Source organism: Monodon monoceros, unplaced genomic scaffold (assembly GCF_005190385.1).
Source record: "Monodon monoceros isolate NGI ecotype Baffin Bay Population unplaced genomic scaffold, NGI_Narwhal_1 Super_Scaffold_18, whole genome shotgun sequence".
Lineage (NCBI taxonomy): Eukaryota > Metazoa > Chordata > Mammalia > Artiodactyla > Monodontidae > Monodon > Monodon monoceros.
The window spans coordinates 137149530-137172802 of record NW_021703774.1 but is presented as its reverse complement, the minus strand read 5'-3'; the positions used below and the strand labels follow the sequence as shown (position 1 = coordinate 137172802).

Below are 23273 nucleotides of genomic sequence, written 5' to 3'. Positions count from 1 at the left end.
AAACTGGATATATTATGAGTAATGAGTCAAGTGCTGTATTTAACCCTCAAACATCTTGTAAGGGAAGATAATTATCCCCTATTTTACAAATGAGGGGAAGCCTAGTGAGGTCAAATGAGTTGCCTCACATCACACAGATAGTAAGTAGAGGAATTTGTAGATTAAACCTAGATACTGCTTTAACACCAGCGTCCCCACTCTGAAGAATCTTTGCTGCTTTGTACAATCTCAGTAGTGATGTCTTTGAATAAAAAGACAAATGTATAATCAAAAGCCCTCTGAAACTGGTTCATGAAATAAACCACATTATTGTTTGTGGGTACTAGCAATGGATTTAGAGTCTTCTCTTTTCAAGACCTATGGGAACAGATCAACTATAGTTTAGGATTTGGGGTCAATCAATTACCACTATGCGCCAAATTCTATTGTAAGGGGTCTACAATTTCAAATAGCATTAGTTATTCAGTACATTCCAATGCAGTCAGAAAATACATCGAGGCAAGCACTATGCTAAGCATTTTTTTTTAGTGTATATTTTTTCAACTAAGCCGTGCAACAGCCTTGTAAAGAAGGTAATCATGGGCTTCTCTGGTGGTGCAGTGGTTGAGAGTCCGCCTGCCGATGCAGGGGACACGGGTTCGTGCCCCGGTCCGGGAAGATCCCACATTCCACGGAGCGGCTGGGCCCGTGAGCCATGGCCACTGGGCCTGCGCGTCCAGAGCCTGTGCTCTGCAACGGGAGAGGCCACAACAGTGAGAGGCCCGCGTACAGGAAAAAAAAAAAAAAAAAAAGAAGGTAATCATTACATTTTATGGATAAGGAAATTGTGAGGTATTAAATAACTTTGTCAAGGTCACAAGTTATTAGGTTTCATTGTCACACATGAGACTTAGGTCTGTCAGACTCTGAAATCTATGCTCTTAATCACTGTGCTATAAAGGGGAAAAACCAATTTTACCATTAAGGACAATCCCAAATCCAATTTAACCATTAAGGCCGTTCCCATGCACACTTTTGGCCTGTCTCAGAGAATGGAGAACATTGACAGCTTTCCAAGTTCATGATTTTCAACCTCACTGGCCCTCAGTGTCATTATTGTAGTGGCTCCTACAATAAAACACAAGATTTTACAAATTTGGGGAGAAAATTTCCTCCCCCAAATAATGGGGCTAACGAGACCAACAACCCATGAAACTGATATAGATAGAGATTACTTCAATGTGAAAACATCTGAACATGGCTTATCTAACTAGTATAGAGCTTTAGGAGAGTCAGCTGCCACAAACCCCATTTCTAGGGAGGTCTCCAATCAGAGAGGCACTGACCTTGGGCATCAGGACATTTCCAAATAATTGTACAAACAACACTCATAACTTTCCATCCTTTGAAGCCCTAAACCAACTCCCCTGTCTTACTAAGCCAGTATGTAAACGTTTCCCCATAGCTGTACGAGGAGTTACTTTCTATGTAGGATATTCCACTGTGTGTAATAAATTTTTCTCTGGTTTATCTGTTCTCAGTTAATTTACAGGTCTCCTTCCACTTCCAACAATCGGACCTAAGTTGGTAGAGGAGTTTTTCCTCGCAACAGGGTTCACAGTAAGTTCATTAGAAAAAAAAAAAAATCGTTAAAACCAATAAATAGGAAGACATAATGTCAGAATAAAGGACAGTACTTTAAATGGATGCATGTAGTTTTATATGTATCACTTGTCCTTATTTTACTCATTTTGATGCCCACCTGTGATAAAGACAACAAGAGTCTTTGGATCAGCCTTAGGGAACCATTTTCTTAGTTAATTTGGTTCCCCAGGAGTGGTTTCTCTTTCTTCAAGTTCACTACTTCAGTGTGTTACCTTTTACTAATTAAGTTAGTAAAGAAGGAGACTAGTCAAGAGGGCGCTCTCTGAACTCTAGGCTGCCCCTCCCTAAATAGAGGCAACCTTTTCTTTAGGGCCATTGATGATTTGTACTCCTCTGTGGTTCCAGTTTCTTTGTTTCCTAAGCAGGCTTTTTCTATGATAATACAGGTTTTACTGCTGATCACTAGGTAGGAGAAATAAACCGAATCTACAGACATAGATAAGACAAAGACTTAGTAGCTAGTCTCTGTGTTTCTGATGCCCAGAAAGAGACAAAGACTTGCTCGAAGTCACAGAGCTTCAAATGACCCTTACAAATCATCCTGTCTACTTGAGAACACAAAAATAACACATGGGGTGTTAGACAATCTCTTAGTTTTTGAAATTCTGCAAGTTTGGTATTATTCTTTATTTAGCTCACTTTCCAGAAGAGGAAGCTGAGGCTCATAGGTTAAGTAACAACCCAAAGGTAAGGTGGAGATGGAATCTGAATTCAGGCTTTTCGGACATCAGAGCTCATGATCTTTCCCCTATACTTCATGCCAGCAAAGCTAAAGAAATTTTACCAAGTCCTTAAAGATATCCAACCATGATTTAAAGAAACCTTGACTCTGGTTTTCTAATTTCATTTCAGAAGTTTAATTTCTTGAAACTTCCCAATTTCTATGTTTCTGCACTATCCTTCCCCTACCTATTCAGAGTTTTCAGGAAAAGGGTGGGGCATGTCAGTGAAGGCTCTCTAAAGGAAGTGACATCTCAGTGAGATCAGAAGGATTAATAGGAATTACTTAGTAGGGGGAGGTGGCATGGACAACAATGAATGTGCAAAGGTACATTTCTAGAACTGAAACAATTTCAGTACCTAATTTTTTTTTAAATTTATTTTTGGCTGCATTGGGTCTTTGTTGCTGTGTGCGGGCTTTCTATAGTTGCAGCGAGTGGGGTCTACTGTTCGTTGTGGTGTGCGGGCTTCTCATTGTGGTGGCTTCTCTTTGGTGCAGAGCACAGGCTCTAGGTGCGTGGGCTTCAGTAGTTGTGGCTTGCGGGCTCTAGAGCGCAGGCTCAGTAGTTGCGGCTCATGGGCTTAGTTGCTTCATGGCATGTGAGATCTTCCTGGACCAGGGATTGAACCCGTGTCCCCTGCAATGGCAGGCGGATTCTCAACCACTGCTCTACCAGGGAAGCCCAGTAGCTAATTTTTTTAAATATTTATTTATTTATTTATTTGGGCTGCGCCTGGTCTTAGTTGCGGCACGTGGAATCTTTAGTTGCGGCATGTGGACTTCTTAGTTGGGCATGCATGCAGGATCTAGTTCCCCAACCAGGGATCAAACCCAGGCCCCCTGCATTGGGAGTGCGGAGTCTTACCCACTGGACCACCAGGCAAGTTCCAGTACATAATGTTATAATGAGAATACTGAGGGTTTAAACTAGAGATGTAACCAGGAGCCAGATCATGAAGGACCATCTAAAACCATCCTAAGATGTTTGGATTTTATTCTGAGGAAAATGGGGATCCATGGAAGTGTTTTAAACTGGGGAGAAACGTGATCAGATTTGTGTTTTAGGTAGAATACTCATTTTAGGTGGGTAAGAGACTGGAAGGGATGAGTCTGGTAATGCGTCAATTAGGAGCATGAACTAAATCCTCAGAAACTGTTAAATTGAAGTGGAAAACTGGAGAATAAGTAGCAGATGGGCATAGAGGAGATTAGGGGAAGAAGAGGTGGAGGCAAAATTTGTCACAAAAGTTTGCCCTTCTCTGAATAGCTGCAACCTTTGGAGACAAACTTCCTTTTACAACTACAATTCATTTTTTCTAGGTAGCCATTTCATGTATTTTTTTCAACAAATATTATTGACCACCTTCTATAAGTTAGGCACTGTTTTAGGCCTGGGGATAACAAAGTCCTTGCCCTCACGTGGCTTATATTTTTTTCCTAGTGGGAGGGAGCAGAAGATAAACAGAAACAAAATAAATATACAGCATGACAACGTTAAATATAAAAGCAGAACAAAAGGAACAAGAAGTATGGGGAGGGTGTGGTGATGGCGGTGAGGATTGCTGTTTAATGTAAGTCCTGAGCAAAAACTTGGCAACATTTGAGCAAAAACTTGAAGGAAGTAAGAGAGACATCCATGAGGGTAACAAGGAGTCCAATAGTGCTGGAGTAGAATAAACAAAGGAGAGAGTGGCAGAAGATGAGGTGAGAGAAGCGCGTGGAAAGAACAGATTATGTAGAACCTCATAGAGCACCATCCTTACGAATTTTTAAATTCTGCCTGAGATGGGAAGCTATTGGAGATAGCTTTTGAGTAGAAGGGTGACATGATTGTTTAAAGTGATCACTCTAGCTGCTATGTTGAGAATAGATTTTAATGAAACAAGGCTGGAAGCTGGGAAACCAGATAGGAGGATATCGTAAGAATTCAAGTGGGTTATGACAGGGGCTTGGACCAGGGTAGCAGTAGAAGAGATAAGACATAGAGAGTCTCTGGATATATTTTGAAGACACAGTCAATAGGATTTCCTAAGAGATAGGATATGGGATATAAGAATAAAAGAGGAGTTAAAAATTATTTCGAATGTTTTTGTTATGAGCAACTGAAAGAGTTGCCATATACTGAAAAAGGAAAGACTGGCAGGAAAAGCAGGTCAGGGGGAGGACAACAGGAGTTTACTTTTGGACACATAAGGCTATTTTGATAACCAGATGAATATGTTGAATAGACAGCTGGATGTATCAGCCTGAAGTTCAAAAGCAAGGTACAGGATAGACACATAAAATAGGGATATATCAGCATATAGATTTCTTTTAGTTATGAAACTAGATGAAATTACCACAAGTAAGAGAGAATGGGTAGAGAAGAGGTATGTAAGTACTGAGTCTTGGGGGTACACAAAGATTTAGAACTCTGGGTGATGAGAAATCAAGAGGATGAGAAGGAGCAGACAATGAGGTAGGAGGAGAAGAGAAAGAAAGAAGAAGGAAGAAGGCAAGGAGGGGGAGGCGGCAGAGAAGATGCATCCTGGAAGCCAAATGAAGGAAGTATTTTAGGGAAGAAGAAATGATCACTTGGGTCAAATGCTGCTGAATAAATGAGAGAGGAGTGACAACTGAATTTAGCAACTTTGAAGTTGACAAGAACGGTTAGTAGAGTGGCAGAGGTGAAAGAAAATGGTAAGAGAAAAATTGGAGACAGCAAGTGCAGACCACATTTTGGATAAGTTTTGCTCTAAAGGATGGAAGAGATGTGAGGGCAATACCTGTATAGGGAAATTAGGTCAAAAGAAGTGTTTTTTTTTAATTATGGGAAAAATATCAGCTGGTGGGAATGATCCAAGAAGGAGGGGGAAAAATGATAATTCAGGAGAAAGGATGTTGCTGGATGATGTCTTTGACTAAGCAAGGGAAGATGAGATCTATTGCACAAGTCCAGAGTTGGCCTTAGATAAGGGTATAAATAGTTCATAGTAATAGGAGGGAATGCAAAGACAGAGAGCCTATACTGGTAGGTGGGTAGATGTGATGGGGGGAGCTTGGAATGTTCTTTCTGATTCTTTTCTTTTTTCAGTGAAAGAGGAAACTGACAGTACGGTTGGGGGAAGAGGTGTTGGAGAGTTGATAGAAGTTAGGAAATAGTCCATTTAGTGTACTCTAATATAAAATAAAAATTAAATTTAAAAAAGTATACCTGAAACTAACACAACGTTGTAAATCAACTATAGTCCAATCTAAAATAAAAATTAAATTAAAAAAAGAATATTGATTGGATCTGGATTTAGAAAACTCAATTTTGACTCCCAGGTTTTCCACTCATCAGGTAGGTAAAATTTAACTTGTCTGTTCAATCTCTCAGGTAGTTCAGTTTCTCTATGGGTAAAATGGAGATACCTAAGGCCTGGGATTTCTATTTGTATGAGGATTAAATAAAAGAATAAATGTGAAAGGAAAGCATTTTGCAGTTATTTGAACTTGAAAAATAACTTTAACATTTGAATCCACTTATCAAGGACTTGTTCCATTGCTCATTTTCATGTGTTTTACATAATCTTTTTTTTTTTCTATTTTTTTTTTGTTGTGCAGCTGAGGGATTTCAGTTCCCCTACCAGGGATTGAACCTGGACCATGGCAATGAAAGCGTGGAATCCTAACCACTAGACCACCAGGGAACTCCCTACATACATTATCTTATTTAATCCTTATATTAACCCTGTGAGATAAGGCATTCTCATCCCATTTTACTGATGGAGAAGTTGAGCTTCAGAGAAATTAAAAACCTTGTCCAAGGTTCACAAGTTAGTAGGTGGCTGAGCAGGCATTCCAAAGCAGGATTCAAATCCAAGCCTCCTACTCTTAATAACTATCCTTTTCCAAGACATATTTTCTCTTAAATTAGCTAAAGAGTACTAATTCACTACTCTCTCTCAGGGTTTCTTTCTTGGAGCAGGTTAGAAGGGTCTTCTCCATACTTTTTAGGTCACAAGAAAGCTGAGCAGTTCAGTTTGTGTACTTACTAGATCAGAAGTGGTTTTGATATTTGATTCATCCAATGTCAGTAGAAGGTGAAACAGAGGTCTGATATAAGAGAGGTGCTGTTGCCAGATGTGTAGGAGAAAGGACTTTAAAAAACAGATTTCAAAATGTAGGGACTTCCCTGGTGGTGCAGTGGTTAAGAATCCGCCTGCGCTGCCAATGCAGGGGACACAGGTTCGATCCCTGGACTGGGAGGATACCTTGTGCTGCGGAGCAACCAAGCCTGTGCGCCAAAACTACTGAGACTGTGCTCTAGAGCCTGTGAGCCACAACTACTGAGCCCGTGTGCCACGACTACTGAAGCCTGCACGCCCTAGAGCCCGTGCTCCGCAACGAGAAGCCACCGCAATGAGTAGCCCCCGCTCGCCGCAACTAGAGAAAGCCTGTGCCCAACAACGAGGACCCAACACAGCCATAAGTAATTTTAAAAAAATGTATACAATCATCCCTCCTTATTCACAGGCTCTCCATCCCTGGATTCAACCGCTATGGATGTTCAGAAAAAAAATTCCATAAAATTTGAAAAAGCAAAAGTTGAATTTGCCAGTACCAGCAATTTACACAGCATTTACATTGTATTAGTATAAGCACTCTAGAGGTGATTTGAAGTATAGGGGACAAGGTGCCTAGGTTATATGCAAATGTTACACCATTTTATATAAGGTACTTCAGTTTCAGAGGATTTGCATATGGTGGATCCTGAAACCAATGTCCCTGGGGACACGGAGGGCCCACCACATTCTATTTCCCAACTCCACAGAGCTGGTCCGTGGCCATGCCTGTGACCGGCGACAAGAAAGTGGTACCTAGCCCTATGGTGTCGGTTGGAAGGAGACGGTCTCAGAGGGATGCGTAGGAGTTGGGCGAGTGGTTCGGCCGGCCTAAAGTTGGTCTCTGGGGCGTCAAAAAGGCGGAAGAAGGGCGGTTGGGCCCTCAAGGCGTGGAGGGGTGGTCGGCCCGGTGTGGGTGGGGAAGGCCGTCCTGGGGGCGGGGTCTCCGGCGGACGAGTGCTTTTCAAAAGCCCAAACCTTCCGCAAGAGCGCAGAGTGCCTGCCCGCCGAGCGGGCGCTGTTCAGCTGCTTTCCGGTGCCGGTCGAGACCATCTCTCGCGGGATCCGGGCCCCGCTCGACGGCCGCTCTCTCCTCGACGCCTCTCCGGCGGGGCTCACCATGGTTCACTTCTTGCACCCAGGCCTCTCGCCCCGGACTATCGTCCCTCCGGACGCTCAGAAGGACGACCTGGGCTGCGGCGTGGCGCAGGTGAGCACCGGGGAGGGGGAGGGGGGAACGCGAGCCTAGGCGAGACGCCAGGCCCCTGGCGAGCACGGCGAGTCGTCGGGGACTGTGTTGAGGCACTTGTTGGCTCGTTTGACCGACGCGGGGGTAAAGTCTGAAGAGGCTGAGCCCCCTGCCAGGCTTCTATCTTTTATGGGAAGTGCATGCCGGAGAGGAGTTTTCCTCCCAGGGCGTCCCAGCCTTGGAGCCGAGCTAGCAGACCCTGCGCAGCTGAGAGGAGGGGCGGCGGGATGAGTCCCGCCTCCCGCGTGACCTTGGGCGAGTCCCCTGCTCAGGTCTCTGATGCTCACCTGTGCCTGCGAGAGCGGCAGCTATTTTGCAGGGTGGTGTAAATGTAGACGTAAGTGCTGGGCATGGCTTTAGGCTTGGCCCGTAGTAGACGGTGGCGCTTTTTGTCATGATGCACCCAAATGCCTCAAACCTCGACCGTTCCCCCACGTGTGATGGGGATCTGTTGCTTCCCAGAGGCTATGACCTGTCGGTCCCGGGATCGTTAACAGGAAAGACCTTCTGAGCCCGGCGGGGGGGCGCTGGAACCCGGAAGACTGAAATTCCTTAAATTCCACGTGTTTGTTTCCCTCTCTTTTCCGTCGGAATGCCTGTTAGACTAAACTGAGTAAAATGCAAACCAAAAGAGTTTGTATTTGGCGCCTACTGTGTGTCAGGTATTGCATTTCCAGAGTAATCTCGGATTTTTTTGTAGGCATTTTACTGGTGTATAGGGAAATTGAGAACCCTTCCTTGACTTTCTAATGATCTGGAGCCTGACATCAGTTGTTCTGATGTCAGAGTCCGTGTTCTACAACATCCCAAGGGTTACCGCTCTTAGAACTCAAAATCTAATGAACGCTCAACCCACAATTAGTATGGGGGGGGGAGGAAATATCCTGATTGAGGTTGTACTTTACACGCTGACGCCGTGTTGGCTTTTGTGTCCTTCAAAGATCTAGCCTGTATTCCTGTAGACCCTTTTGGACTCACTTTTAAAAGCTGCCTAAATAATTTGTAAATTTGTTTGTAGCTAATGGAAAAGCTGCGTTTTTAATGTATGTACTAGCACAGCGTGTCAAGCACATTTTTTGTTGGCGCTGACTGGAATTGAAAAACAAGGTTTTCTTTAGAAAAGTGATCAGACTAATCCATTTTCTGTCTGGTTCCATACTGTACTATGTACACTCGTGTTTTTGGTTAAGATTTTATTTTTAATTAATTTTAAAAGTTGTACAATGCATGATTACTTTTCCTTTAGATATATTTCTCTATGCTGTTTTTAATTTTGTTTAGCAGTGTTTTGTAGTTTTTGGTGTAAAGGTCTTTTACATATTTTGTTAAATTTATCCCTGTTTTTGATAGTACTGTAAATACTTTTTAACAGTTTATAATTTGGGGGGTATATTGATCTTGTATCCTACAGCTTCGCTAAAGCCACCTATTTTCTCCAGTTTTTTTAAGATTTCTTAAGATTTTCTTTACAATCTGTCATCTGCAAATAAAGGCAGCTTTACTTATTCTCTTTCAGTCTGTGCTTTTTATTTTCTTTTTTTTAAAATGCATTTTCTAGGACCTTTTGTAGAATGTAGAAGTGGTGAGAATAGACATCTTTGTATTGTTCTAGATCTTTCACCTCCAAGTATGATACTGGCTGTAGGTTTTTCCGTTAGATGCCTTTTGTCAAATTAAGGAATTTTTCTTCTATTCCTAGTTTGCTGAGTTGTTTTTTTTTTTTTTTTGTGGTACGCGGGCTTCTCACTGTTGTGGCCTCTCCCGTTGCGGAGCGCAGGCTCCGGACGCGCAGGCTCAGCGGCCATGGCTCACGGGCCTAGCCGCTCCGCGGCATGTGGGATCTTCCTGGACCGGGGCACGAACCCATGTCCCCTGCATCAGCAGGCAGACTCTCAACCAGTGCGCCACCAGGGAAGCCCTGTTTTTGTTTTTTAAAATCATGAATGTGTGTTGAATTTTGTTAAGTGCTTTTTCAGCATTTAATAAGATGTTTTTGTTCTTTATTGTGTTAATGTGGTGGATTTTGATTGTGAATTTAACTTTACATTCTAGGAATAAACACCACCTGGTCATGATGTATTATTTTTATATATCGAAGAATTCTATTGCTAATATTTTTGAAATATTATTTATGTCCATGTTTATGAGGCAGATTGCTCTTTAGAAATATTTTATCTGGGAATTCCCTGGTAGTCCAGTGGTTAGGACTCTGCATTTTCACTGCTGTGGGCCCGGGTTTGATCCCTAGTCGAGGAACTAAGATCCCACAAGCCACGCGGCAAGGACAAAAAAAAAAAAAAATTATCTGGTTTTAGTATTTAGATAATGTTGGCCTTAAAATATGAGTTGGGAAGTGTTCCCTATTCAGTTTTTTGAGTTTGTGGGATATTGGTATTATTTATTCCTTAGATGTTTAACAGAATTCACCAGTGAAACCATTGAGACTTTAATTTCTTGGGGGATTTTTTTTTTATTTTTATTTTATATTGGACTATAGTTGATTTACAACGTTGTGTTAGTTTCAGGTGTACAGCAAAGTGATTCAGTTATACATATATCTATTCTTTTTCAAATTCTTTTCCTCTTTAGGTTACTACAGAGTATATTGAGCAGAGTTTCCTGTGCTATACAGTAGGTCCTTGTTGGTTATCTGTTTTAAATATGGTAGTGTGTTATGTCAATCCTAAACTCCCAATTTATCCCTCCCCCTGAGGGAAGGTTTTAAACTATATCTACTTCTTGGGGGAAATGCTCATAAATTTTGATATATTGTTAAAAATATTTTATAAGTACTGTTAAGAGTCCTTCTTTGACCCATGGGATATTTAGAAGTGTACTGCCTAATTCCCAAATAGTTGGGGATATTCCACATATCTTTTTGTTTAATGGAAATACATTGTTGTCAGAAAACATGTTCTATGATTTCAATCCATTTATATTTATTGAGATTTGTTTTATGGCTCAGATATGATCTATCTTGGTGCATGTTCATGTGCACTGAAAAGGAGTATGTGTTCTGTGGTTGGGTATAGTAGTCTATGAATGTCAGGTCAAGTTGATTGAGAATGTTAATCTATATTCTTTTTTTTTTTTTTTTGGCCACACAGCGTGGCATGCAGGATCTTAGTTCCCCTACCAGGGATCCAGCCTGTGCGCCCCTGCAGTGGAAGCGCAGAGTCCTAAGCACTGCACTGCCAGGGATTTCCCAATGTTAATCTATATTCTTATTCATTTTCCATCTATTTGTTTTTATCAGTTGCTGAAGACAAGTGTTAATTTCCAACTGTAGTCAATTTTTCTGTTTATTCTTTCAGTTTTTACTTTATGAATTTTGAAGCTGTTAGTAAGTGCATATACATTAGGAATTATGTCTTCTTGATGAATTCATCCTTTTATCATTATGAAATGTCCATCTTGATTTCTGATAATATTCTTTTCCTGAAGGCTTCTTTTTCTGACATTAACATAGTCACTCCAGTGTCTGTATGATTAGTGTTTTTTAAACAATGCTGTGTTGTTTAAAGCCCATCTCTTGTAAACAGCAGGCTTGCTTTTTTAATCCCGTTTGACAATCTGTGCCTTTTAAATTAGAGTAAATATAATTATCAAAATTGTTGTGTTTAAGTTGCTGTTTGTGTTCTATTTGTCCTATGTGTTTGTTGTTGTGTTTCTCCTTTGCCTGGCTTCTTTTCAACTGAGTATATACATATATTTTTTTTGGCCATGCTGCGCAGCTTGCGGAACCTTAGTTCTGTGACGGGGGATTGAATTTGCACCCTCAGAAGTGAAAGCACGGAGTCCTAACCACTGGACTGCCAGGGAATCCCCTCAGTTGAGTATTTTTAAAGTTTCATTTTATCTCTTCTGTTGACTTACTAGTTCTGTTCCTCTCCTTTCCCTGCCCCACCCCAACTCTCTTTAATGGTCACTCAAAGATAGCAGTTTTTTAAATGTGGACTCAAGACCTCTGGGGTCTCTAAGACTGCATTCTCTTTCATTAAGCCACACATTAATGAAATTTGCAAAAATGTAAAACAGTGCTGCCGTTGTCACTAAACTCTTAAAAATTCTTTTTGAAAATATAGCTGTTTTAAAAAAATGTTCTTTCTTGGGAATTCCCTGGAGGTCCAGTGGTTAGGACTTGGTGCTTTCACTGCCGAGGCCAGGGTTCAATCCCTGGTCTGGGAACTAAGATCCTGCAAGCCACGCGGTGTGGCCAAAAAAAAAAAAAAAAATGTTCTTTGTGTCAACATTTGATTTTTATTTTAACTTTTATTATTTCTAAATGAATTAATACATATTTTAAAGATTTCTTAGTTTTAATGCAGAAAATGTTGAAAGATGTAATACAATTTTTAAGAGTATAAAGGGGTCCTAAGTTTGAGAGTCACAGTTCCAGGTTTTAAAATATACATGTTTGACTTACCACAGTCTACTTTTAAATATATCGCTTCACCTTACAACAGTATTCTTTCATTTTCTCACCTCTTTCCTGTACTTTGTACTTTTGAAATAATGCATTTTACTTCTGCATGTTAGAAATTGCACAATATATTGTTTTTACTTTTTCTTTGATCAATCAGTTATTTCTTAAAGGAATTAGGAAATAAGAAAAAAGTCTGAAAATGTCTTTATTTTACTTTTATTTCTGAAAGATATTTTCATTGCACTTAGTTTTTCTTTTTTTAAAAATATTTATTTATTTATTTGGCTGCACTGGTTCTTAGTTGTGGCATGCGACATCTTTAGTTGTGGCATTCGAACTCTTAGTTGTGGCACATGGGATCTAGTTCCCTGACCACGGATCAAACCTGGGCCCCCTGCATTGGGAGCATGGACTCTTAACCGCTGGCCCACCAGGGAAATCCCTGAAAATGTTATTTCATTGTCTTCTGGCTAGTATTGCTTCTGATGAAAATTTAGTGGTCATACTTCTTTTTTTTTTTTTTAAACTGTGTCCACATTACCTCTGGTTCCCCCCTCCCCCAGTCTTAAGGTTTTTCTCTTTATTGTTGGTTTCTAGACATTTATTATGTTGTGGTATCTTTTGTTTATTTCACTTTGGGTCCATTTTTGCTCCTGGGATCAGTGGGTTTATATTTTGTATCTAAAGTCAATATTTTTTGACTTTTTAAAAAAGAAAGCTATTAAGTTTGTTGTTCTTTGTACCTGGTGAATTAACTGTGTAATTCAATAAATATTAAACTGTAAAATAATTTCATAGATTCCAAGTGTAGGACATTGTCCTCCTTGACCATTATTTCTTAAAATATTTTTTCTTCCCCAATAACTCCTCTCTTCCGGAGTTTCAATTATACATTTGTATTAAACTGCTTAAGATTGTCCCTTGGAGTTCTATGATTCTCCACTTTTTTTTTCCCAGACTTTTTCTGTTTCAGTTTAGATAGTTTCTATTGCACTACCTTCAACTTCACTTATCTTTAATTTTGTAGTATCTAATCTGTTGATAATATCATCTAATGTGTTGTTTACATTAAATAATGTATTTTTCAACTCTGAAAGTTCCATTTGGGTCTTTTTCAGATCTTGCACTTCTGTGTTGAGATTGCATATTTATTCCCTCATTATATTCATATTCTCCTCTATATCCATGAATTATAATATCTGTTTTAAAGTTCTTGTCTGTTAATTATGTTATTTCTGGGTTCCTTCCTCCCTCCCTCCCTTCCTGGCATTGCGCAGCTTGTGGGATCTCAGTTCCCTGACCAGGGATTGAACCCGCACCCTAGGCAGTGAAAGTGAAAGCACTGGACCTCCAGGGGATTCCCTGGGTCTGTTTCTGTTGACTAATTTTATTTTCTGTCCTGATTCTTACCATATTTTATTGTAAGCTAAACTTTATGGATACTATTGTATTTAGATTTTTGTTGTCTTCCTGAGTCAGGCCTATATGTGAGGTTTTTAAAACAGATTTTTTTTTAGGGGGGACCATGCCTTGGGGCATGCGGGTCCTTAGTTCCCTGATCAGGGATTGTATTCGTGCTCTCAGCAGTGGAAGTACATGTTCCTAATCACTGGACTGCCAGGGAATTCCCTGAGGTTTTAATTTTTTAATTTTTGTTCAATTATTTTTTTAAAGATTTATTATTTATTTATTTTGTCTGCATTGGGTCTTAGTTGCAGCACACACGATCTTTTTTTTTTTTTTTTTTTTTTGCGGTATGCGGGCCTCTCACTGTTGTGGCCTCTCCCGTTGCAGAGCACAGGCTCCGGACGTGCAGGCTCAGCAGCCATGGCTCACGGGCCCAGCCGCTTTGTGGCATGTGGGATCTTCCCAGACCAGGGCTCGAATCCATGTCCCCTGCATTGGCAGGCGGCTTTTCAACCACTGCACCACCAGGGAAGCCCATCATATCCTTTTTTTTGTGGTACGCGGGCCTCTCACTGTTGTGGCCTCTCCCGTTGCGGAGCACAGGCTCCGGACGTGCAGGCTCAGCAGCCATGGCTCACGGGCCCAGCCGCTCCGTGGCATGTGGGATCTTCCCGGACCGGGGGACGAATCCGTGTCCCCTGCATCGGCAGGCGGACTCTCAACCACTGCGCCACCAGGGAAGCCCACACGATCTTCATTGAGTCATGCGGGATCTTTCATTGCGGTGCACGGGCTTCTCTCTAGTTGTGGTATGCAGGTTTTCTCTCTCTAGTTGTGGCACGAAGGCTCCAGGGCATGTGGGCTCTGTAGTTTGGGGCACACAGGCTTTCTTGTTGAGACGCTTGAGTTCAGTAGTTGTGGCATGCGGGCTTAGTTGCCCCTTGGCAGGTGGGATCCTAGTTCCCTGACCAGGGATCGAACCCTGGTCCCCTGCATTGGAAGGCGGATTCTTTTTTTTTTTTTTTTTTTTTTTTGCGGTACGCGGGCCTCTCACTGTTGTGGCCTCTCCCGTTGCAGAGCACAGGCTCCGGATGTGCAGGCTCAGTGGCCATGGCTCACAGGCCCAGACACTCCAGGTCACGAACCCATGTCCCCTGCATTGGCAGGCGGACTCTCAACCACTGTGCCACCAGGGAAGCCCAGAAGGCAGATTCTTTACCACTAGATCGCCAGGGAAGTCCCCACTGAGGTTTTTAAAGTGCTATTGTGGGGAATTCCCTGGCAGCCCAGTGGTTAAGACTCTGCGCTCCCAAGCGCAGGGGGCACGGGTTTGATCCATGGTCGGGGAACTAAGATCTCGCATGCCACATGGTGTGGCCAAAAATCAAATCAAAAGAAAACAAAAATGCTATTGTAAATTTTTAAAATTTAATTTTCCAATTAATTGTCAGTTGTATATAAAATGCAGCTTTTGGTTTGTTTTGTTTTTTTACCTTGTACCCATTAAAGCATGTTCATTAGGAGAGTTATATAGTACTGTTTATATTTTAGAAATGATGAATCTAAACTCTGGGTAGAGATGGATTGGAAAAGGATTAAGAGTGAAAGTAGAGAAACTAATTTGCAGTTTTTTAGTATTCTAGGAAAAGATATGGTAGTGACTTGGATTAGAAATTAGTAGTGGAGATAGAAAGAAGGGGATGAACTAGAAATTTATTTGGGAGGTTTAACAGTCATACTCACAGCAGGAAATAGATGACACACTCAGAATAGGGATAATTTAATGAGAGTTTAATTAAGGGACTACTTCCAAAGGTAAGGGAGAGGTATGGAAAACCACAATAATATACTACTCAATGTCCAGGAACAGTAGCTATTGCCACCCCTAGGCCCAAAGGACCTCTCAGAAGGAATATCTTAGTTCATCTGGGCCGCTATAGCTAAAATACTGTAGACTGGGTGACTTATAAACAACATAAGTTTATTTCTCACTGTTCTGGAAGCTAGGAAGTCCAAGATCAAGGTGCTGGGGGATTTGGTGTCTGGTGAGAGCCCAATTCCTGGTTCATATACATCTTTTTACTGTGTTCTCACATGGCAGAAAGGACAAGGGAACTCTCTGGGGCCTCTCTGATAGGGGCACTAATTCCATTCAGTGAGGGCTTCACCCTCGTGACCTAATGACTTCCTGAGGTTCCTCCCTCCAGACATCATCAAATTAGAGGTTAGATTTCAACATAAGAATTTTGGGGGGACTTTCCTGGTGGTGCAGTGGTTAAGACTCCACGACCCAATGCAGGAGGCCTGGGTTCAATTCCTGGTCAGGGAACTAGATCCCACATGCTGCAACTAAGAGCCTGCATGCCACAAGTGAAGGTCCCACTGGCCTCAACTGAAGATCTCACATGCGGAACTAAAGATCCCGCATGCTGTAATGAAGATCTTGCAGGTGGCAATGGAGATCCTGTGTGCCATAAGTAAGACCTGGTGCAGCCAAATAAATAAATAAATATTAAAAAAAAAAATTTCAGAAGAATACGAACCTTTATTCAGTAGCAGGAGAGAGGACTGATTTTAGAGGAGTGATGAGGGAGACATAGCCAGCCCAGGGTACTTTAAAAGAGAAAGAGCTGGGGAAATTATCTGTAGTGATTCCACACAAGTCACCTCAGAGTAGAGGTAGAGAAGATTAAGGAGTGGGTCTGGGTGTGAGGTAGGTAGCAAATGGAAGATGTCTGGCACAAGTAGAACCAACAGTATTTGCTAATTTATTGGATGTCTGTCTTGTGTGGGATGTTGATAAAGGGTAAGGAAATGTCAGTAAAGATTAAGCGGCTGAATAGATGTGATGCTGTTTACTGAGTAGGGAAAGACCGGGGAAGTTCAGTTTCGTACATGGTGAGTTTGAAGTATTTGTGACACAGTTAAGTAGATATGTCAAGGAGACAACTGGTTATCTAACACTGTGGCTTAAAGAGAGATCTGACCTGGAGGTAGTAATCTAGAATTCATTGGATTTATAGATAATATTTAGAATCATGTAATTAGTAGTTAGATATTATAGAGGCAGAGTCGTTAGTCATTAGTGGTCTCAGTGGGAAATCGACCTGTAAAACATGCTACTGATTTATAAAACAAAAACCAGTAACAGAATACTGTAGTATAATTCTATTTATATAAAGTTCAAAAACATGCAGAACTAAACAGTATTCAGGATAATGATTACCTCTGGGTGAAGGGATGAGAAGTAGCATCAGGGAAGGGTGTATAAGGAACTTCAAAAATTTGGTATATTCTATTTAAGCTGTGTGGTGAATACAAGAATGTTTAAAATATATATATATGTATATTTTTTACTGTGTTCGAGTTCTTTTTATTTTTATTATTTATTTCTCTATCTATCTATCTATCTATCTATTTATTTATTTATTTATTTGCGGTACGTGGGCCTCTCACCGCTGTGGCCTCTCCCGTTGCGGAGACAGGCTCCGGACGCGCAGGCTCAGCGGCCATGGCTCACGGGCCCAGCCGCTCCGCGGCATGTGGGATCTTCCCGGACCCGGGCACGAACCTGTGTCCCCTGCATCGGCAGGCGGACTCTCAACCACTGCGCCACCAGGGAAGCCCCCTATTTATTTATCTTTAACATCTTTATTGGAGTATAATTGCTTTACAATGGTGTGTTAATTTCTGCTCTATAACAAAGTGAATCAGCTATACATATACATATATCCCCATATCTAAAAATATTTATATTGTTTTATATTTTATTATATTATTTAAATATTTTACATATGTTCTAAACATCTTTTATATGGATTTAATCTTTACTGTATTTAAAAAATATTTGTTTTTGCTCGGTCTTTAGTTGCAGCACATGGGCTCCTTAGTTGTGGCATGTGAACTCTTAGTTGCAGCATGCATGTGGGATCTAGTTCCCTGACAGGGATTGAACCCCGGCCTCCTGCATTGGGAGCACGGTGTCTTAACCACTGCACCACCAGGGAAGTCCCCTTTACTGTATTTTGAAAATGAGGCTGCCATGTCCAATAATATGGCAAATAATGTCATAAAGTCTTAAAAGGAAATATTCTGTATAAAATATAACAAACACTTTCAAATGCAAAGTAAGGAAAATCCCCAGCATCCCCACCTAATTCAAAGAAGCTGGAAATCACCACTGTAAGCAGGCCCTAAAATAACCAAAGATTAGAGACTAGACATTTGCCAAAAGCCGTTGGGAAGTTTGAATGGAGACTGTGAACTGTAATATATACATATATATGTGTATATGTAAACATGGGTTAACAAAGGCTGGTCATACTTCAGTGAAATGGTAGGTCTAAAACGGATCTGCTTATGGGAAAGGGAAACAGGGAAGCTTGTCAGTTTTGGCTTGGATTTTGAGTGAGAAAAATATGTCCTAAAAATTTGCTATCACAGGTCTGTCCTCATACAGACTAAGGGTTTTAACTGACATTTCTAGCTTGGTTCAGGAAATGTGTAGCTGAGAAATTATCAAAATGGCCCCTGGTGATGCCCCTAAGTAAGTAGCATTTAGCATAATCTCTCTGATGTGACATATCTTCTTCCCAGGCTTCACAGGAGTCTACAGTGAACTCTCACTAAAGATTAGCTCATGGACTTCCCTGACAGTCCAGTGGTTAAGACTCTGCGCTCCCAATGCAGGGGGCACGGGTTCGATCCCTGGTCAGGGAACTAAGATCCTGTATGCCGTGCTGTGTGACCTAAAAAAAAAAAAAAAAATTAACTCACAATCTTAAATTATAAAACATGAACCTCTATGATTAAGAGTCAACAGAGGGACTTCCCTGGTGGTCCAGTGGTTAAGACTTCGCCTTCCAATGCAGGGGGTGCAGGTTCAGTCCCTGGTCAGGGAGCTAAGATCCCACATGCCTCACAGCCAAAAAAGCAAAACGTAAAGCAGAAGCAATATTGTAACAGACTTAATAAAGACTTTAAAAATGGTCCACATTAAAAAAAAAATTTTTAAAAAATCAATAGAATCAATAACAGATTCCCAGAGACTTCAGAAAATGGTATTACTGAAACAGTATAAAATAAGTGTATTTAAAATTTATTAAAGAAATAAAAGATGAAATAAAAATGAAAAAAGAACAATAAACAATTCAACAATGAAGAACTAAATGCCACAGAATAAAGAAATAGTAACCTGGAAGATAGATCTAGAGAAATTACCCACAGGAAGCAGAATTTCCATTTTCACATGGGCATACGAACCAATTCTGGGTATGAGACCCAAGTAAAAGTCTGCTGAGACTGTTTCAGGGAACTTTTTTGCTTCGTTGGCTCCTTTCTGACATGAATTCTGAAGTGGCGAGGATTTGGAGCAGTTGAAACTCTCATATGCTCTTTTGGGAATGCAAAATAGTACAGTCACATTCTAAGAACGGGTTAGCACTTTGTTATGTAAAGTTAAATACATGCTTAACAGGTAGGAAGTGTTGAATTCCAGGGACCCAGGAATCCCATTTTTAGGTAACTACCCAAGAAAAATGAAAACTATGTTCCCACAAAACTTTGTGAATAGTTATAGCAGCTTTATTCAAAAACTTCAAGTAATCCAAATGCCCTTCAGTTGGTGAATAAAGAAATTGTGGTATATTCATTGCAGTGGAATGCTTCTCAGCAATAAAAAGGAACAAATTACAAAAACATGCAGCAACACAGATGAATCTTTGTTAAATGCATTATGCAAAATGAAAGATGTCAGATTCAAAAGGCCCAGTTACATAATGATTCTATTTATATGACATTTTGGAGAAGGCAGAACACTGGGGACAGAACGAAGATAAGTGGTTGCTTGGGGTTGGTGGGAGGGATTGTCTGCAAAGGGACACTAGAAAATTTCTGGGTCATGGAACTGTTCTGTATCTTTATTATGGTGGTGGTACCCGACTGTATGCATCAGGCAAAACTCGTTGAACTAACTACACCAAAAAGTAATTTTTTTGCTATATGTAAATTATACCGCAGTTAAAAGAAACACAAAAATGAATAACAGGATAGTGATTACAGCGTGCAGAGTAAACTTGCTGAAGAAATATGGTTGAAGAGGATTTGGGGGTCAACAGAAGGCTTTTGTTTTTAAGGCAAATAATAGAGCATAAATTGTATGTTAAGAGTGATTCGGGGCTTCCCTGGTGGCGCAGTGGTTAAGAATCCGCCTGCCAATGCAGGGGACACAGGTTCGAGCCCTGGTCTTGGAAGATCCCACATGCTGCAGGGAAACTAAGTCCATGCGCCACAACTACTGAGCCTGCACTCTAGAACCCACGAGCCACAACTACTGAGCCCACGTGCCACAACTGCTGAAGCCCGTGTGCCACAACTACTGAGACCCGTGTGCCTAGAGCCTGTGCTCTGCAACAAGAGAAACCACCGCAATGAGAAGCCCGCACACTGCAACGAAGAGAAACTCCCGCTCACCGCAACTAGAGAAAGCCCACCACAGCAATGAAGACCCAACGTAGCCAAAAATAAATAAATAAATAAATTTATTGGTGGGGGGGGGGAAAGGGTGTTCCATTTGATGGGAATTCCCTGGTGGTCCAGAGGTTAGGACTTGGTACTTTCACTGCCTGGACTCAGGTTCAGTCCCTGCTCAGGGAACTAAGATCCCGCAAGCTGTGTGGCCTGGCCAAAAAAAAAAAGAATGATCCATTTGAGAAGGAGAGCTTGAAGATGTGCATGAATGAAGAAATAACAAGGAGGGGCCAAGGCAGGAGGGATGAAATCCAGCCAGCACACGTGGAAGTGTTGGTCTTTGCAAGGAGGTACATGTTTTCCGTATAAGAGGAGACCAAGGAAAAGATGCATGCAGTTCCGAACTAAATTTGATGGTGAGGTGGCTTCGTTTTTCTCACTGAAGTGAGTCAGATTCTGTTACCAGCATGAAATGGGTTTGAGGAACAAGTAGAAGGCATGAAATAATTCTTGCCTGATGGTGAGAAAGTGCCCTGTCTAAAGAGACCTTGAAGGATTTCCAGCTACTGAGGGCTCATTTGAAGTTAATGTTTATGAATTTTCCATGACATACTATGTTGTGTGACTCTTCCCCTCTTCTTCTTTTTTAAAAAATATTTATTTATTTATTTTTGGCTGTGTTGAGTCTTAGTTGTGGCATGCAGGGTCTTCATTGAGGCATGTGGGATCTTTCATTGTGGTGCACGGGCTTCTATCTAGTTGTGGCCTGCAGGTTCCAGGGTGTGTGGGCTCTGTAGTTTGGGGCACGTGAGCTCTGTAGTTTGGGATACGTGGGCTCTAGTTGAGGTGCGCGAGCTCAGTAGTTGTGGCGCATGGGCTTAATTGCCCCGTGGCATGTGGAATCCTTAGTTCCCCGACCAGGGATCGAACCCAGGTCTCCTGCATTGTAAGGTGGATTCTTTACCACTGGACCACCAGGGAAGTCCCCTCTTCCCCTCTTCACAGATGATTAGCTGCTGGGTGTTGCCATAAAAAAGGTGAATAGTGAAGTTCTTCCAGGAGAATGTCTTAGAGTGTAATGGAGGAGAGGGAACAAGGAGTTGAGGATATCTGTAAAGGAGTAATTTATACTTCGGACTATGGAGGGAATTTAATCAGTTAAAAGTGAGGTGGAGGTCAGTGAATGTATTGCACGTTGAAACCTTTGACAAAAGTGCAATCTCTGGCTAATCACTCTCTCTTCATGTCTGAGTGCCATACCTTTCAAATATATATTTTAAAAAAATTATTTATTTATTTATTTGGCTGCACTGGGTCGTGGTTGCGGCATGTGGGATCTGTAGTTGCAACATGCGAACTCTTAGTTGAGGCATGTGGGATCTAGTTCCCTGACCAGGGATCGAACCCAGGGCCCCTGCATTGGGAGCATGGAGTCCTAGCCACTGGACCACCAGGAAGTCCCTCAAATATTTGTAGAATGAACAAATGCTAGTCTCTTAGAGAAGATGTCTTACATCTGTCAGTTCTAATTCTTCTACAACCTCCTGGGTATAGCAGCCTTTTACAGTGTGAACACTTATGAGGGTGGGAATAGGCAGGCCTTCTTATCCTCTGGCATGTAGTAATCATTCAATAAAATTTGTTGAATGAATGACCGTGTGATTTCTGCTTGATTAGTCCCTTATGTTGTATGAAATTGTCAGATTTATTGGATGTATTCCACACTAAACTGTTAGCTCCAAAAGGATTAGAACTATATCTTACTCATCCCTGTATTTTCAGTGGCTGGCACAGAACAGGAGATAAGTGAAGGGTTGAGAGAACTTAATTTTTTTTAAAGATACAACAGAAACTACAACAGATAGAAGTCTTCCATTCAGTTAATAGTTGGAATAAGGTAGTTTCATTACATATAAATCATTAGAGTGAGGAAAATGTATCTTAAGATATCCTCATTAAGTAGTTTGATGTATGGCATGACCACTTTTATGTTGTATTTTTATAGATGTGTTCTAACAAATTTCTTTGGGGATTTGTTTGCTAGGAGGAGGCGTCTCCCTACTCTTTGGTCAACATCTGCCTGAACGTCCTGGTTGCTAACCTGGAGAAATTGTGTTCTGAAAGATCTGATGGAACACTTTGTCTTCCGGAGCATTGGAGTTTCCCTCAGGAATTAGCTGATCAATTCGTTGGGGTCATGACTTGGCAAGGTAATGATAAGGCACCTTTATAGTGTACTTTTATAGCACTTTACTATTTGAAAAGCACTTTCACATATAATTCCTGTTTTGCTCCTCACAACAACCCGTGAGAAATATAGAAGTTATTCCCATTTTATTTGTGTGGAGGTTGATTCTCCGAATCTTTCTGGGATCCCTTGATGGAAATTGTCTTGCATCTAGGCTTGCCCTGCTGTTGCTATAGTCTCATCTCCCATTCTTTTCTTTGTGAATATGAACCTTTAAATTTTTTTCCTTTACCTCCTATTGTAGTGGGGCTTTCAAAGAGCTATGTTTAATTTGCGATGTGACAGTTTTTTCTTAATGAAAAATTTTGGGGGGTAACACATTATTGAGATAAAATTCACGTACTGTATAATTCATCCATTTAAAGTATACAATTCAGTTATTTTTTTATTTTTTATTTTTTTAGTATATTCCTTATCCATTCCACCCTAATTTTAAGCAGTCATAATCTACTTTCTACCTGTACGGATTTGCCTTTTCTGAACATTTAATATAAATGGAATCATTCAACATGTGGCCTCTTGTGTCTGGCTTCTTTCACTCAACATAGTATTGTCAAGGTTCATCCATGGTGTAACATCAATCACGACTGAATTTTTATGGCTGCATAATATTCCACTGTATTGATATACCCCTTTTTATTCATTTCTCAGTTGATGAACATTGGGTTGTTTTTACATTTTGGCTATTATAAATAATGCTACTATAAACATTAGTGTACACAATTGTGTGTGGGCATATGTTTTTATTTCTTTTGTGTGTATACCCAGGAGTGGAATTGCTGGATTAATTGCTGGATAAAATGGAAATGCTGGATTTGGGTGTATACCCAGGAGTGGAATTGCTGTGTTTAACTTTCTGAGGAACTTCCAAACTCTTTTCCAAAGTGGCTGCACCATTTTATGTTCCCACCAGCAGTGTTACAAGAGTTCACATTTCTCCACATTCTCACCAAAACTTGTTATCTGACTTTTTGATAGCCATCCTGGTGGCTGTGAAGTGGCATCTATTGTGATTTTGATTTGCA

At 41.0% G+C, this 23273-nt stretch overlaps 1 protein-coding gene across 1 annotated transcript in view; it reads left to right on the top strand.

Annotated features, from left to right (window-relative positions):
* The first annotated feature begins 7570 nt into the window (after nucleotides 1-7570).
* The window catches only part of ZYG11A (zyg-11 family member A, cell cycle regulator), a 57667-nt gene continuing 41964 nt past the window's right edge, over nucleotides 7571-23273 (top strand). The window contains exons 1-2 of the mRNA XM_029228113.1: nucleotides 7571-7660; nucleotides 22045-22210. Coding sequence (XP_029083946.1) covers nucleotides 7571-7660; nucleotides 22045-22210 — 256 coding nt within the window. The remainder of the gene's footprint in view (nucleotides 7661-22044; nucleotides 22211-23273) is intronic.